At 47.4% G+C, this 15,794-nt stretch overlaps 1 protein-coding gene across 1 annotated transcript in view; it reads left to right on the plus strand.

Annotated features, from left to right (window-relative positions):
* The window catches only part of LOC138521922 (prostate stem cell antigen-like), a 34,164-nt gene extending 18,979 nt beyond the window's left edge, over nt 1-15,185 (plus strand). The window contains exon 3 of the mRNA XM_069635099.1: nt 13,782-15,185. Within this exon, the coding sequence (XP_069491200.1) occupies nt 13,782-13,981 (200 nt within the window). The 3' untranslated portion in view covers nt 13,982-15,185. The remainder of the gene's footprint in view (nt 1-13,781) is intronic.
* The last annotated feature ends 609 nt before the right edge of the window (nt 15,186-15,794 follow it).

Consider the following 15,794-nt stretch of genomic DNA (forward strand, 5'->3'; position numbering starts at 1 on the left):
ACCCAACCCAAACAAATGTTCAAGAAATTATATGGATACCTTAGAGACCTTCGATTGAGCACCCAGGCAGTGCCGGACCACTGTGTCAAAGGTATGGTAGTTTGCTTTAAAGTTCAATCACTCATCAGCAGTTCACTTCACTTGTGTCTCTTATCATATGCGTTTTAACAATGTACGTTCCAGCGCTCGCCATACATTGTTGTTGCTTGCAATTTTGGATCAAACACAGACCGGTCTTGTATTGGTCTCCCCAACTCACTGACTGTGTTGCTTTCACTGAAGCGGTTTTGTTCTTCGAGCCAAGAACGGTACCACGGTGGCTGGGGATTCTCAACCCCATGATTATATATGCAGGATGGCCCCCGACACACAATGCAGGATTCTTCAGCCTGGTTTCAGAGGCATAGACGGGGTAGGGCCTGAGCGGGCAAGGCCCACCCAAACTCTGTAAATGCCCACTCAGCAGTGCTGTGTGGGCATTTACAGATGTGAAAGCCACTGCGGTGGGCCCAACTATATTAGCTTCAGGACTCACTTGTTAGACAATCCTGGCTACGCCTCTTCCTGGTCTTAAGCTTTCTCTCAATATTTCGGGAAAGGTCAAAAGAATTTCCCTCCTTGCGATCGCTCAGTTTTGCTGCCTTTCCTCTCTTGCTCAGCCGCCATCTCGTAACTGCTGTTTCCTCGTGTGCTTTGCCTTGCTCAGAGTGTGCTCCCGTGCTCCACCTTTTATCTGTGCGGGGAAGTGTACTGGAAGCCAGGTGTGAGTGATTGTGGATAATTGCCTGAGCTCGCCTGACCATAGTATTGGGTTGGGACATGTCAGGTACACAGCTCAGTTGTTAGTCTGTTTTCCTTTAGAGTGGGCTGTCAGTGAGAAAGAGTTTGTTTTGATAAATGGGGGATAGAGTCCCTAAATATCCTACTGGGTAGGATGGGTTAAAAGTGTTACAGGGAAGGGGATACAGCGTCTCACCATCCAGTGTCCCACTCCCACTCCCCAAAGACCCCTCAGCCAGGTGATCCTCCTGCACTGGTGCACCCCCAGGAACTGTATCCAAAAGTGATGGCCATGACCTGCCACCTGGATGACAGAACCCCGAGGACTAGTCGGTGAGACACCTTCTGGTTTCTCACAGAGCACATCCCTCTGGAGCAATGCACTTGGGCATAGAGTCTGCTCGTGGAAAAAACCCTTTTCTTAGAGCGTGTGTTTGCTTTGCATAGACTGTCTAAGTGAGATCTCTCTCAAACTCCATTTGTCCGAAGATAGGCTTGGTGGCCCAGTCTTTCTTTCTTTTTGTGAAAGCCAACCCGTAATGCAATTTGCCTGCAACACAAGCTGTTCTAGCCCGTTGCCTACAAATGTTCTCATTGTGAGTAAGCACAGCCCTCCGTGTAAGAGCCTCCATGCCGTCTATCCAGAAATTCAACCTTTTGGCCTTTTATTTGAGGCACATGATGTGGAAAACCTGCAAATCCCTCTTATGGCAAATTCTGTGAGAGCGTTCATATCTGTGGTGAGTCCTTTTTCGTACACTATTTTTACAAGTACTATATGAGAAGGTGACCCAGCCTCGGTCCACTTTTTCCTTCACTTCCTTTCCACATTCAGAGCAGGATGTACGCAGACATGATAGCATATGTTTGCCCCTCATCACTGCTTGTTAGCAGCATTGTGGATAAGTGTTTGCCACGTTCTACTATTATGTCCACAGAACTTTCACAGAACTCCAACGGAGATCATTACTTATGGACTGAGACCATTTCTGTAGTTCTTCACAGCCCTTTTTCCCTGAAGCAGTGGTTTTCTTGGCAACAGGATTTGACGCATGCAATACATCAAATGTATGCGTGATCTGTGGAAACCTCTCTCGCATCACTTTAGCAATGGTCATATGTCGGCCTGCGGATATTAATTCAGTTTGTAATCCTCTTGATTGAAGAAGGTCAATGGATTTCACAAAACTATGCTTCCCTTTGGTAACTGGGAATGTACATTCCTGGACCACCATGTCCATGTCCTGGAGGTGATAAGTGCAATCCTTTGCAGGAAATCCAGGACTGTCGCTGTGTCCATCGCATGCCAGCCAAAGCCTTGCAAGAGCATTGTCCAGTGCCACCTACTCTTGATTCAACACATCATTTATTGCAGAGAAGAAGTAATTGCACTGGTATTTAAACTAGGAGGATTTCAAAAGGAACTCCAGTTGAAAAAATGTGCAAAAGTTCAAGAGTTTTGTAAATGTGGATCCACTAAATAACAGTGTGCAGGAACTTAGTACATTCCCGGCTGGAACATTCCCAAGCCTTGGTTAACGGATCAAGAAACACTGTATTGTTCATCCTCAGAGCATCCTTAAATGGTCGTTTTGGTCCAACTACTTGTTTTTTAAAATGTATCAAAGGTTTGCCACAACTGTTACCCCAAATCAATTGTGTCACTTGATCCATATGGAATATCAGTGCCTCTTCTGAGAGTGGTAGAGGAGGAGGACATGGTGTGGAGTAGCAATGATCCTTCATTACTTTCCACTACTCTGCAGTGGTGGGCAACAAAAATTCCAGCCACTACACAAGAACATCAACTTGTTCTCAAGTCGCCATTGTTTGACTTTCACTATCCCTTGTTTATTGTGTGGTCGGTGTTTTCCTGTTCTTCTTTTTCCTATGCCTCTATTTCAAGGGATACAAAAGTGCAATCATGGTGGGCCCTTGTTATTTGTAAACATTGAGAAGATAGCAATGCAAATTCTTGATTCCGAGCACAGCTTGGGTGCCATTACACAAAAGAAACAGTGAGTTACAGTTATATATTTTCATCAATCCTATATACTCACCCTTGTTTTTTAGATGCGCTGGGTAACAGTAAGTGATCATATGTCTGGATCAGCCACATGCTACAATAATTAAAATGATTGTGAACAGAAAAGTTTAAATAGGATATCAGGTATAATGATAAGTAAGGGGCTAACTATCTTGGTTGTGCTCACTACATCCATTATAAACCTTCAACACAATATTCCTACTATCTATACTCTAAATTTCAGAGGGTGCAAGCAGGGTCTCGACTAAGCCAATGACCTAAGCATGAGGTCATCAAATTATATATCTTTCCTTGTGTGGCTCGAACACCTACGCTCATAACTCTGTAGTGACATCACTCGATAATAGATTCCACAACTATTGCATTAACAAACACCATTTTCCAATATGGGATTCAACACAATTTATTATCTATTAACTGCCTACACGTGTTTTGACCAATTGAGACCTTCTTCAGGGCAGGATTGTATTGTTGAATTGGTCAATCGCCTAATCGACACCATCTACACTGATGCCTTCTTTGTATCCTGTTTGTCTGCCTTCCTTGATTCATCCAGTTACATATACAAGGCTTGGTTAATTCTCAAAAGTGAGCTTCTTTGGTTATGCTTAAAAGCATCTCTCTTCCACTATATAAACTATGTTGTTTCCAGCATCGAACCCTCTTAGGGTAATACGGAAATCTGCGTGGCATCCGAGCCGATATCAGATATAACAACCATGTTACACCTGAGCTCTTTGTGTGCTGTCGTGTGGTCCTGAATCAGTACTTGCCATCCTGTTATCAAACTGATGTAAAAGGAAATAAATTGTACTTTAAAATACTGGATGAATATCTATAGAAATACAGGGATTGACTATATATATAGAATTGACATGAACAGATAAGCATGAGGTCAAACTCTATCCTGTGATAGAGTAGCACCTGAAAATAAGAAAATCAATACACGCGGTATGCCCGTTATTCTTGAGTTGTGCCATGTGGTGCTGACATAAGCCTCCACATAACATTAGACTCTTATGGAACAACGAAAGGTCAGAGAAGTGAGAAAGAGGCACACTATTGACATAGGGTAAAGGAAGGTTGATATGCATTGTAATAGGTCGATAGAGTAGGCAACACTGTTCACTTGCCACATGGTTGCTTTCAACATTCCTAGAACCCTACCAATGGATATGCTCAAAGCAAACCTTATCTACATAGCTAAGTCTCCTTGGGTGCAGTTGTATGTTCCGTAAAGAAGAATGCCCGTCACAGTGTCCTTCTTCAGGACAAGAAGTGAAGAGATAGGTCAACATAAGCAAATATAAAAAGTAGGTACTATTACATGAAGCTATACAGTTCAAAGGAATGGAGAGAAAACAGACGCAGGGTATTGACAGATATATTTGATACCTATCACCATTAAAGCAATAGTACAAATAATATCAAATACCTGTTCCCCTTCAGTAGTGTCATATGGTCGTGTCATAAAAATAAGCAGCGCTATTTCCTCCGGTGGGACAACATTGAACATATGGATGATGTCAATCAATATTTACAAATGGAAAGTTCGATGTCAAGAGACTCCAAAAACGTACATGTGTGAAATGCAAGATCATGCCAGTAACCCCCTAAAAGAAAGCCCACATAAAGAGAATTGCATCCCTGTGCACCATGCGCCGTGCCCGATGAAACGGATAACAGAGATGACGTAAGTGTACCATCCTCATGAAATGCGATAAAGATGGACAAGACAAGATGACATATTGATTACACCAGCAAACAAGGATGGCAAATGACCTTTAAGCAGGGAACACACTATCATGACATGAGCCATTCATGCCGCGATTCACTTTGACGCACAAAGAAATCAAATTGCACTAATCGACATATCAATAATTGTTGTGATGACATTGTATCTTTCACTGATATAAGCATGACTGTCCATACAAAAGACACACAACCGTACACATCTTCATACCTGCGCATCCTGAGCGGTTTGCAATGATTGTGTGAAAGGTGAAGAAGCCCCGGCTTTCTCCTGTACCATAGACATTGAAGAAGAAAATATAAAAATCAACATTTTTACTTAGCACTTGGATTTAGGTTGTAATATTTGTAACTTCAATCATTTTGAATGAAGATTATAAGCTAATTCTGGATGGATCACATGCATTATTCAAGAAATATGAGCGGCGAGTAGACCAAGTACAAGCTGAAACATGCTATATAGTATTATAGAAATGGAGGAAGCATAGTACATTCTGAACATGTATCTGATGTATTCTCACTTCTCCTTGTGTATGCTGAAAGATAGTGGGAACAAAATTTGACCACAACCTATGAGTCTGTTTAGGATGAGACTTGTTCCTCTCTGTGGAAAAATACTTGCTGCACAGGAGGTAACAATGACCTTTTACATCCGCCAATACGCTGTTGGCATGGCTGTCAACTTCGGAATGTGGAAAACCACAGTTCAGCAACCATTGTCGTATCAGTGACTCATCTTGTGGGAAAATGTGGCGCGCCATACCGGTTGTCTTTGTATGAGTGAAATTGGGACATCCTATGCATAGTGAAACAACTCTATGCCGGGGCATGAAAGTAATGAACTTTTACAAACTCAATGCTGACATTTAAAAATAAAACAATTGTTACGCAGCTAAGCAAAACATAATATTTGAGGCATGATCAAAAATAAGTCTTTCTAGACATTATTTGCTAGGAGCTAGAAAGGATGATCAAGATTAAGGTTTGTGAATAGGACTATCAACACCACATGAACAACGACTGGAAATAACCTGTATCGCAAAGATGGTCGAAGTCATTCAGAATTGAAGCCAAATTACAAGATGGCGATTATTTTAAAAGTCCAAAGTAGAGCAATGGTCTTTTTTAGGATTCAAAGTAAACTTTATACCCTAGCATCTGGGGTGGGGTGAAATGTGGGTGGATACAGTATGGGCTGTGCTTTGAACAGTTTGTATAGTGTCTGTGGGGGCAGGAAGTACAATGACATAGAATAGTGGGAGAAACCCAAGGGTATTCTCACTCCTACTCCCCCTGGATCCTCTTCTCAGGTGGCCAGGGAAAGGCCATTGCTTTTGGATCCCGACCCTGGAGGTGGAGAAGCGAGGGAGGATCACCTGGGTGGAGGGTCCTTGGGGATTGGGAGAGGGGTACCCAAAGGTGTGACATGGGGTACCTCTTTCCCTATTAAAAACCAACCTAACCCTTCCCCGGCCTTCATGAGCTATTGTTTAACATCTCCCCTCATTTTCCCACATATTTCCTATGACAGTACTGAGATGAGGGAGAGGTAACTAGGAGTAGTGAACACCAATAACTCCTTTCACCACTCTAGTACTGGGACGAGGAAGAGGTGACTAGGAGTAGTGAACACCAATAACTCCTTTCACCACTATAGTACTGGGACGAGGAAGATGCCTGCAGGGTACTGTGAAGGACAGGCATGTTCATCTAAGTTCAATTAAGAGCTCACACCTGCAACCTGTCAAGGGGTTGCAGGTGTATAAGAAGAGATCATGAGAGCAGCAAAAAGAGCAACAGGGAGGTCTGTGGGGGAGAGATCAGCAGGGGACCCTACTCAGGAGGAGGGAGCTGTGGTGGGCCCTGCAGAGATGTCAGGATGACAGCAGACAAACCCGTAGAACTGTGGAGCCCAGGAGAAGTTTGGTCATTGGAAATCCTTGCGTGTCGGAGCCTGCATGGACCGACAAATGCAGCTGGAGCTGTGAGCAAGAGAAAGGAAAGGAAACTGCCGACAGTGTCCGCGGAAACAGAGCGGAGCTGCTGGCGATCCCAGAAAGGCATCAAAGGTACGAGGGGGCATCGCAATCAGAGGCAAGCTGGCAGGCGGAGCAGAAGGAGCCCAGAGCAGCTACCCGACATGACCACCGGAGACCGGTGAGTAAAAAAGAGCATCACTGGAGACCGGGGTGCTCGGAGGGGGCTGGATATAACAATAATGAATACAGAGTGAGCCGAATAGCATGCACAGAGTGGAAAGAAACCCAAAGTCACAGGTGACCTGTAAACTAAGCAGCAAAGTAAATAATGATGGAAAAAGCACAAATATTAAATACTGAGCTGAATGAAAACTTTGTAATGTTACATACCGAACTGCATGAAAACTTTAAGAGCAAAGCTACAAACTAACGAAAATTAAACGGGAAAGCGCCCATTTGAAAGCAACATATGAAATACCAACACAAGTGTGAAAGAGCACGACAGAAAGGTGGGGAATCAACTAAGACCACCGCAAAGTGAACTTTGTGAGTAAATACAGTGTGGCAAGGCCCAGACTGGCATAGAATGTGTGACACTTGGTGGCAAAGGTAAGAGGCTAATCAGGAGAAGCCAGGAGAGTGTGAAACTGTACATAAAGCCAAGAGGCCGATAAGAAGAAGCCAAGTGAATGTGAATCTGTACACAGGACAGACACAGAAGAACCTGTGTGAGTAGAAGAGCCTAGGGTTCCTGGTTGCGCGACCTGTGATGGGTGGACCGTGTGGTGTGACAACTGCGCCTAGACCAGGGAACCCTCCATTGTGAAAGTTAAAGACATTGTGAAACAAACCAAGAAGGAGCAATGTGAATGAACTGTTAATGCCATTTAGAAGATGTGTCAAGATGACCTGGAGTGTGGTTAAACATTGAAAGTCTGAGAACAGTATAAACTGCTACGTTGAAGTCTTGCGGAAGGGAACCCTGAGACTTTATTAACTGCAACGGTGTCTTGAGGACAGAGCCTCAAGCCCCTTTTCTTTTGAACTGTGTTGCCTTAAGCTTGGGGAAAGGAACCCGCGGATTGCGTGGAACTGTATTGCCTTGAACTTGGGGAAAGGAACCACATGGATTTATGGAGCTTTCTTAAACATGGGGAAGGGGAGCTGAAGAGGAAGCTGGAAGTTGGAAGAAGCTCAGAACATTATGTTGGTCACCATTTCTTTAATTATTGACAGTCCTACACATTGTTTAACTTTAGCTGTGAGGTCAAGGATAGGTTTTGGACACGTACAGACGTTTAAGTTGGACTTTCTGACTCAGACCTTCCTCAGTTTCGTTCAGGGAGGGAAATCCCACTGTAGCATAGGGCAAGTTAGGCCTCAATCATCCTGACATTTGATTTAATAAACCATCTTATTTTGAACTTTAAGTCTTTTGTCTGTGTCTTGCTTCATGATGCCTTCGCAAAAGCAATATGCTAAGTCTACATTTAGACGTGGCAGGTGGTATCCAAATTATGTCATTCCATTTGCTTGGGGCTAACATGATTGCTGACATTTCATAGGCGACACAAGCTGTCTTCAATCCTTTAGCTAGAGAAATCATGGCTGTGTGTGCATTTATTTGAATCGCATCAAATCCTTTATTGCTTTGCTTACTCAATTGGATATCAAAATAGGACACCTATTACTTCCTCCAGGACTAGTGAAACACACAGTCAGATAACTGCTAAATTAATAATCTCAATCTAGATTTCAGAGAGCATGTCTCCCCAGCTCTAGTGATAGCCTCCGTTCCTTCCCTCAGCCCTATCCATGAAATCCATGAAATCCCTGGCTCCCCCAGCTCTAGTGATAGCCTCCGTTCCTTCCCTCAGCCCTATCCATGAAATCCCTGGCTCCCCCAGCTCTAGTGATAGCCTCCGTTCCTTCCCTCAGCCCTATCCATGAAATTCCTGGCTAGAGTAACAAATAAATAATAGGGCCAACTGGTGGCAAGTGCAAGGTAAGTGCAGATAAGTGCTGGGAAGGGGGGCTGTAGGGATACAGAGACAGTCCCACAGTGCAGTAGTTGCCAGGGAGGCAGTGCAAGTGGAGAGTGGCTGGGCCAAGGACCGAGATCTGTGAGAGAAGCCCAGTTGCAGATTCAGTGCAGTTTCAGTCAAGAATTTAGCAGGGGAGAGGGGGAGAGAAAGCAGAAGCAAAGAGGAAGGTTTTGAGGTGCTTCCGGAACCGGAGATGGTTCTCCTCAAGTTTCAGGGCGGCAGGAAGGCTGTTCCAGAGGGAAGCCCCTGCCGTGGAGAGAGATTTACCCCCAACTCGTTGCTTGGAGAAGTGGCTGACCCTGAGGGAGTTGGAGACGGATGAGCGAAGACTCAAGAAGGAAGATATTTAAGAAGAGGGAGTTGAAGGTATTTAGGCCCCAGGCCCCAGAAGGCCTTGTGAACAATGCAGAGGGTTTTGAACTTAATCCTGGCAGCCACTGGGAGCCAGTGTAGAGATTTCAGTGCTGGTGAGATACGGTCCCTGGGCTTGAGGCCAAGGACAAGTCTCGCAGTCCTGTTCTGGATAGATTGCAGAGGGCGGAGAGTAGAGGCAGGCAGATTTAGATAGAGGCTGTTACAGTAGTCCAGCTTCGAGAGAACCAGGGCTCGGGACACAGTGAGCTTCTGGGGGAAGGAGAGGAAAGGAAGAATACCTCTGAGGAGGTGCAGCTTGTAGTGTGACTTCTTAGAGACGTCAGATATGTGAGGAGAGAAGGAGAGTGTGGAGTCGGAGATGACACCTGAGGTGTTTTGCCTTGCAGGTAGGAGCAGGAAGAGGGCCAAGAGAGGCCAGCCAGAGAGCTGCCGGAAAGGAGGGAGTGGGTGTGCCGATGAGTAGAATCTCAGTCTTACTGGCATTAAGGCAGAGGAAATTGGCGGCACACTATTCCTGGATAGCAGACAGACAGTCAGAGATGAGGGAAGGAGAGGAGGAGGCCGAAGATAACCTAAAAATTAGCTGGGTATCATCCGCATAGAACTGAAAGTTGGGGCAGAGAGCGGCGATGCGGTGGGCAAGGAGTGCCAGATACTGGTTGAACAGCCAGGGAGACAGGTTAGATCCCTGGGGACACCACAGGTAGAGAAAAAGATGTCAGAGAGGAAGGACCCCAGATGGACCTGGGAGGGTCGATTGGAGAGGAAAGAGGTCAGCCACATCAGAGCCTGACCAGTGATACCCAGGTTATCATGGAGACGGTTGAGCAGGATGGTGTGGTTGACAGTATCAAAGGCAGAAGAGAGATCGAGCAAAATGAGAACACATGGAGTGTTGGAGTCAAGGTTCGAGAGCAGGTCCTCACGGATGTTCAGGAGAGCAGTCCCCGTGCTTCTGGCAGCTCTGAAGCCAGACCGATGGTCGTGAAGACTACCAACAGATTCAGCATGGAGATTAAGCTGGGAGATGGCCAGTTTCTCCAGGAGCTTGCCCAGGAAGGGAGTGATGGAGATTGGGCAATAGTTAGCCGGGCAGGAGGGGTCGGAAGAGGGTTTCTTAAGAAGAAGGTGCACAAGGGAGTGCTTTAGGGGGGAGGGGAAGACTCCAGTGGTGAAGGAGTGGTTGCAAAATTCAGCCAGGGCAGGAGCTAGGGAGTCGATGTGGTCCTTGATAGTTTTGGAGGAAAAGGGGTGAACCTGTTTTGACGAGACTTTCATAGATCAGACTTGTCTGGAAACCTTGTTAGCGGAGAAAAGGGGAAAGGTAGAGAAGGAGGGAGGGGGGGTGGCTACAGAAGGGCCAGAGGAAGAGCAGGGAATAGAGGGAGGGAGGTGATAGGAGGAGAGTGAGGACAGGATGTCCTGAGTTTTAGAGATGAAGCGAGAGGCAGTGCCGTGCAGAGGGCCTGGGAGGGGAAAGGAGAGGTAGAGACTGCAGCAGGGTTGGCCAGCTCCTTGCAGATTTTAAAGAGTTCGGCCGAATCGTTAGATGCCGCAGAGATGCGGGCTTGGATAAGGGCTCTCTTCTTGGTGAGAACGGAGAGCCGGTATTGCATTTGGAGCAGGCGGCAGGCCAGTTTGTCAGAGGATGAACATAAAGCATGCCATTTCCTCTCTGCCACCCTGCACTTGCGTTTTAGGGTGACGAGATCCGAGTCATACCAGGAGTTACATTTGGCTTTGGGCTTCAGGCGGATTCTCATGACAGGGGCAAGGATATCAAGAGTATCAGATATAGCAGAGTGGAGGGTGGAGAGGGCTGTGTCAGGGTGGGATTCAGCCGAAGAGGAAGGGGGGGCAAGACGGTGCCAGCGAAATCCTCAACTGACACGCGCTTCATGGGTCGGATGACCGAGAAGGAGGGTGGCAGTGATGAAGGTGGCTTTGCCTGTGGGGTAGGGAAGGTAAGGTGGGAGGATAGGAGAAAGTTATCACTCCAGGAGAGAGGAGTGGAGGGAGGGAGGGAGGGAGAGGGGAAGGTCAGAAGAGATCAGAGCATCAAGGGTGTGCCCTGCCGAATGAGTCGGCCCTGACGGGAGAATAGAGAGTGAGAGAGAGTCGCAGAGGTCGCAAAAGAGTCCAGAGGGGGGACATGAGGCATCCAGGTGGATGTTGAAGTCTCTAAGAAAGAGGAGTTGAGTGGTTGAGGACAGGAGTGAGGAGGAGAGGTCCACCCATTCGGAGAGGAAGGAGGAAATTTGACCAGGTGGCCGATAGTAGCCACGGTAAGGGAATGGCTAGGAGAGAGAGAGAGTCGGCAGACAAGGCATTCAAAAGAGGAGTAGGTCTGCGTAGGAGTGACAGTGGCAGCAATCCACTCAGGGAAGATAAGGGCCCCTCCCCCCCCAGTACGGCTGGGCCTGGACACGGAGAGGATCTTGTAACCGTCAGGAGTGTGTCAAAGCTGGTGACAGAGTTGGCCGTGAACCAGGTCTCAGTAAGACCGAGGACATCCAGGTCCAGTTCCTCAAGAAGGCGGCAGATATCAGAGGAATGTTTGATAGCAGAGCGAGAGTTAAGAGTGGCAATGTGGAGAAGGTTGCCAACCTTGAAGGACTTCCGGGGAGGGGTACAGATCAGAGGTACGCCCTGCGGAGGAGAAGAAGGAGCACTAGAGGGGATAGGGAGGGAGGGTGGAGGCAAGGAAGCCGAGGACAGAGGAGGGGGGACAGCAGGAGAGGGAGGGAAGTTGATGAGGCGTAGGAAGCGTCTATGAAAGAGATGATGGTTGCCTGAGGGCCTTGGACCAAGACGGTCCCATTAGCGTAGACATTAATGATGGCCTTAGAGGAGTGGAAGGAGGCCAAGAGGACATCCCAACGGGTGCCACCATTAATGGGAGAAGAGGAGAAAGGAGAGAGCACAGAGACCATATGAAGGGTCCATAGATCAGGCGAAGGCACGAAAAAGAGGATGTCAGTGAGAGTTTCCTTGGAGGAGGCACTGGTGTAGGTGTCAGCGATAGGGAGGCCTGGGTTGGAGACCAGGATGTCCTTTTTAAACTTTTTCCTATGAGATTTAGTGAGGAGAGCAGGATAGTCAATGGAGAAGCAGTTAGAGAAGATAGGAGAGATAGAGAGCACCATGGAATAGGAGGGAGTGGGGGGCGGGGAAGACAGACGAGAGCAAGCGGACAGGAAGTGAGTGGCAAGCCCTAAATTACCACAATTCAGAAAACAACAGTGACACAGTAAATGCGTATTAGGTACCCAGTGGAGCGGCCACCTAAGTTTGAGAATCCTGCGAGGGGAGAAAAAGCCCTAGTTTACCACAATTCAGAAAACAACAGTGACACAGTAAATGCGTATTAGGTACCCAGTGGAGAGGCCACCTAAGTTTGAGAATCCTGCGAGGGGAGAAAAAAGCCCTAGTTTACCACAAATTGCGGAACACAGTAAAGTGTAGACACCAAGCGAATGAAGTGAACTGGTGCAGGTGGGGTGGGCCGGGAGAGCAGGTGGAGATAGCAAGGTGATAACTGGCGCCTGGCTTCCCCTGCGGACACCTGCAGACACAGAGGGTGCCGCAACCAAGGAACTGCCCTTTGCAATAGGGGCCCTTAGCCGAGGGGGCTGCTGGGCAGGGGGGCTGCCCAGGAGGGAACAGTTATAAGGCAGAAGGAGAAGAGGAAGGGGAGGGGGATGTGGGCGGGCAGGGAGGCAGGAAGGGAGAGGAGGACCAGGAATTGGCTGAAGGGGAAGGGGGGAGCGGGCACAACAACGCGCTCGGAGCGCGACCAGCAACAAGATGTTAAAAAAGCAAAATGCACTCACAGGAGGCCCAGAGGACCTGGCAGGGCTTGGCTTGGCCTGCAGTCCCACAATCTACTTCAAATATAAAAAATAAGTTACTCTAATCCTGTGTTTAACAAAAGCTTGAGTTATAAATGGACGGGGAGGAAAATGGATCCAAAATGATTTTGACAACTCGAAACATTGAATATGTTAATGGGTTCCTGGTGCAAAGAAGATATCAGAAGAGACACGTGGAGGTAAGTAGCTAATTCACAGGTTTTAATTGTGTCATCATATGCCTGTTGATTTAAGCAGTTTGCGGCAGCACAAACACATAGACAAACGTAGTTTTCCCAGTTCAGGCGATGTTGGGGTCAGAATCAGTCTACCGCAAGTTATGATTCTGGGAGGTCAGAAGTAAATCCAACGAACACTGAGTGACGCGCGGCAAGAGTACTGGCACCGGAGAGAGGCTTTGCTGATGTTTATTGAATGCTAAAGCGTCTTGCGCATTTCCACGGTGACACGTGAACGCATTGCGCAGACACTACGTTTAGCTACGTCGTTGTATCACATCGTGGTCAGGGGCGTGGTTTTGCAGCTGTGGCAACTGACGTCACAAGTAGGGACGGGTGCTATGACTTATTGCCGCCTGGGCACTTGACCGTAGCTAGATCGTGCTGGAGATTACATTACCCCAAGGTGGTGGATGGGAACAGGTGTGGTTCACAGATATTAATCGTTGGATACTGTAAGTTATGCTCTGCGAAAACAAATGGATATATGGTGCGAGGCGGGTGTCATTACCATTGGCTGAATTAAGCACACGAGGGAACCTTTCCTTTAAACTTTGGAAAGGACACATCTACTCAATGAAAGGTATTCTGCACTATTATTGTACTTTGTTATTAAAAGGATTGTGTGAGAACCTTTGTGTAGTGTACACTCCCCCCTTTTTCCTGGAATTGTGAGGTCCGCCTGACTCTTCTACCCTTTCCTTTCTCCTAAGGGAACAAGGACACCATCTTGGCTCGCGGATGCCTCGAGCGGTTCCGATGTGGGAACGTCACTTCGAAAGCCGTCCACGAGGACACCTACGACTGCCAGGTGGCCACCTGCTGCGACACCGACCTCTGCAATGCAGCCAGTGGCGCGAGGGTCTCCATCCTCAGCGCCCTCTCGCTGCTGCTACTCTGGTTGGTTCATTAGCACCACCCGTCACTAAGCCCTTCCCCCAGGAGGCGTCGAACCTAATGGACACAATGTACCGTGGAATCCCGTGGACGCCCCCCCCCCAAATCCCTCTTTCGTGGGCCGAGAGCTGGCGGATTGTTGTGGGACTGTTAAAGTGATGTTGTTGGGGCTGAGGTGCCGAGATAGGTGTAAAATAACGTGGGTTGCCTTACATGTCAAATGTTGGCTGCTTTACATAAAATCAAAGTGCATTTTGGGAACATCATTTCCATTCCATTCGATTTGATAGATATGTCTGTGATAGCAATTCCAGCATGCCATCCTTCTGATTGCCTGGCACACACTGGGTCTGGTTCTCATCCCATCCGCCGCAGTACTCACCCTAACAGTAAAATGTCTGCAAAGCCATGCGCCATGTATAGTCCGAGACTGTGTTAGTCTTTGGGCTAGCGCTGCACAGGTGAGCAAAGGCTGCAGCAGCAGTAGCCAATGAAACCGTGCCCAGGAGAATGGTTGCCTTTTGTAAGGGATGAGTTCCAGATGTTGAGCATTGTGAGGCCGATTGACTCACCTGCATGGCAGCAGGGCAGAAGTTCGTGGAGTAACTTTGCTGACATTTTTTTGGGGGGGCATGACATCTAAATTAAAGGGCCCCCCCTCGCCCTGCCAAATGAGTGGGACAAAATGGTGTGCGCACAAAAGCAATAGCAATGAAAGAAATTCAATTGTTGTTTTTTTCTCAATCAATAAAGGCAAAACACTCTCCCTTTTTTTTCTTGGACCAAATGTGTGGTTCTATGTGAAGCGTATTCCCAAAGAGCGCCCATGGGGGGTTCTGACGTCATGCCCTGGAGCAGACAAGCCTCTGTGCATTCCAAGCAGAGATGTAAAGACTGAAGGAGAGGGTGTGATGGACCCCTTCCAGATGTGGGGGTGTCTAAGAGGGGGGGGGTGGAAGTACTGTGAGATGTGCAGGGCGAGCGTGAAGGTTAAAAGACGGCGGCGCCTTCACTTTTCTTTCATCTTTTCATCAACTTCAATACCTAAGAATGACTACTGTATTCCCTTCTTGCCTTCCTGCCTTGAAGCGCTTTGAAGCACTCCCCCTGTGTATAAGCACTGTATAAATCAACAATTACAATCTCTGTAACTTACTGTGCAATTTGCGTGCATATGTATTAACCACAATAAAGTGCACACCGATTTTTCTGGCATAAGGCACCTGACTGCGCTCTCTGCTTTTGCGTGTGCAGAACCTTGATAAGGGTGTTTGCGGGAGGGGGGTTACAAATGTGTGCCGTTTAAACATGTTGTCAATATTTTCTGCACCTTCCTTCCATTTCACCCCTCTCTCCTTGACCTTTTCCCTTCCCCTCCCCCTTTTATACCCATCGCTTCTTTCTGTCTCACTCCCACGCTCTGTTTATTGTCACTTCTTGCTCCCTCCCACCTCGCTCTGTGTTATAATGTCTTCCTCTCTCTCACCCTCTCACCCGCCCCCCCGCCGGGTCCCCTTTCTGGAGCCCGTGTGCTGAGGATAAAGATTGCTTGTGTCTCTTTCTCTCTCTGTATCCCTCTCTGCCTGTCTCACCCGCTCCCTCCTCTCGGTGTCCAGGGATGGCATTTAGGGGTTGCCAGGGGTCGCATTTGCGACCCCTGAGTTCTCACTTGCTACCCCTGTGGTCTCCCTTGCTACCCCTAAAAAAATAGTTTTAAAAAACGCTTTTTTTTTACAAATTGAAGCTCCTGGGCTGTGGTCAATGCCATCTGCCTCTTTGCTTCGAGAGTGGCTGGCTTTCTTGTTCAGACTTCTTAAAAAATACAGGGG

The sequence above is a fragment of the Ambystoma mexicanum genome, chromosome 13, assembly GCF_040938575.1.
Source record: "Ambystoma mexicanum isolate Mex_15411 chromosome 13, UKY_AmexF1_1, whole genome shotgun sequence".
Taxonomy (NCBI): domain Eukaryota; kingdom Metazoa; phylum Chordata; class Amphibia; order Caudata; family Ambystomatidae; genus Ambystoma; species Ambystoma mexicanum.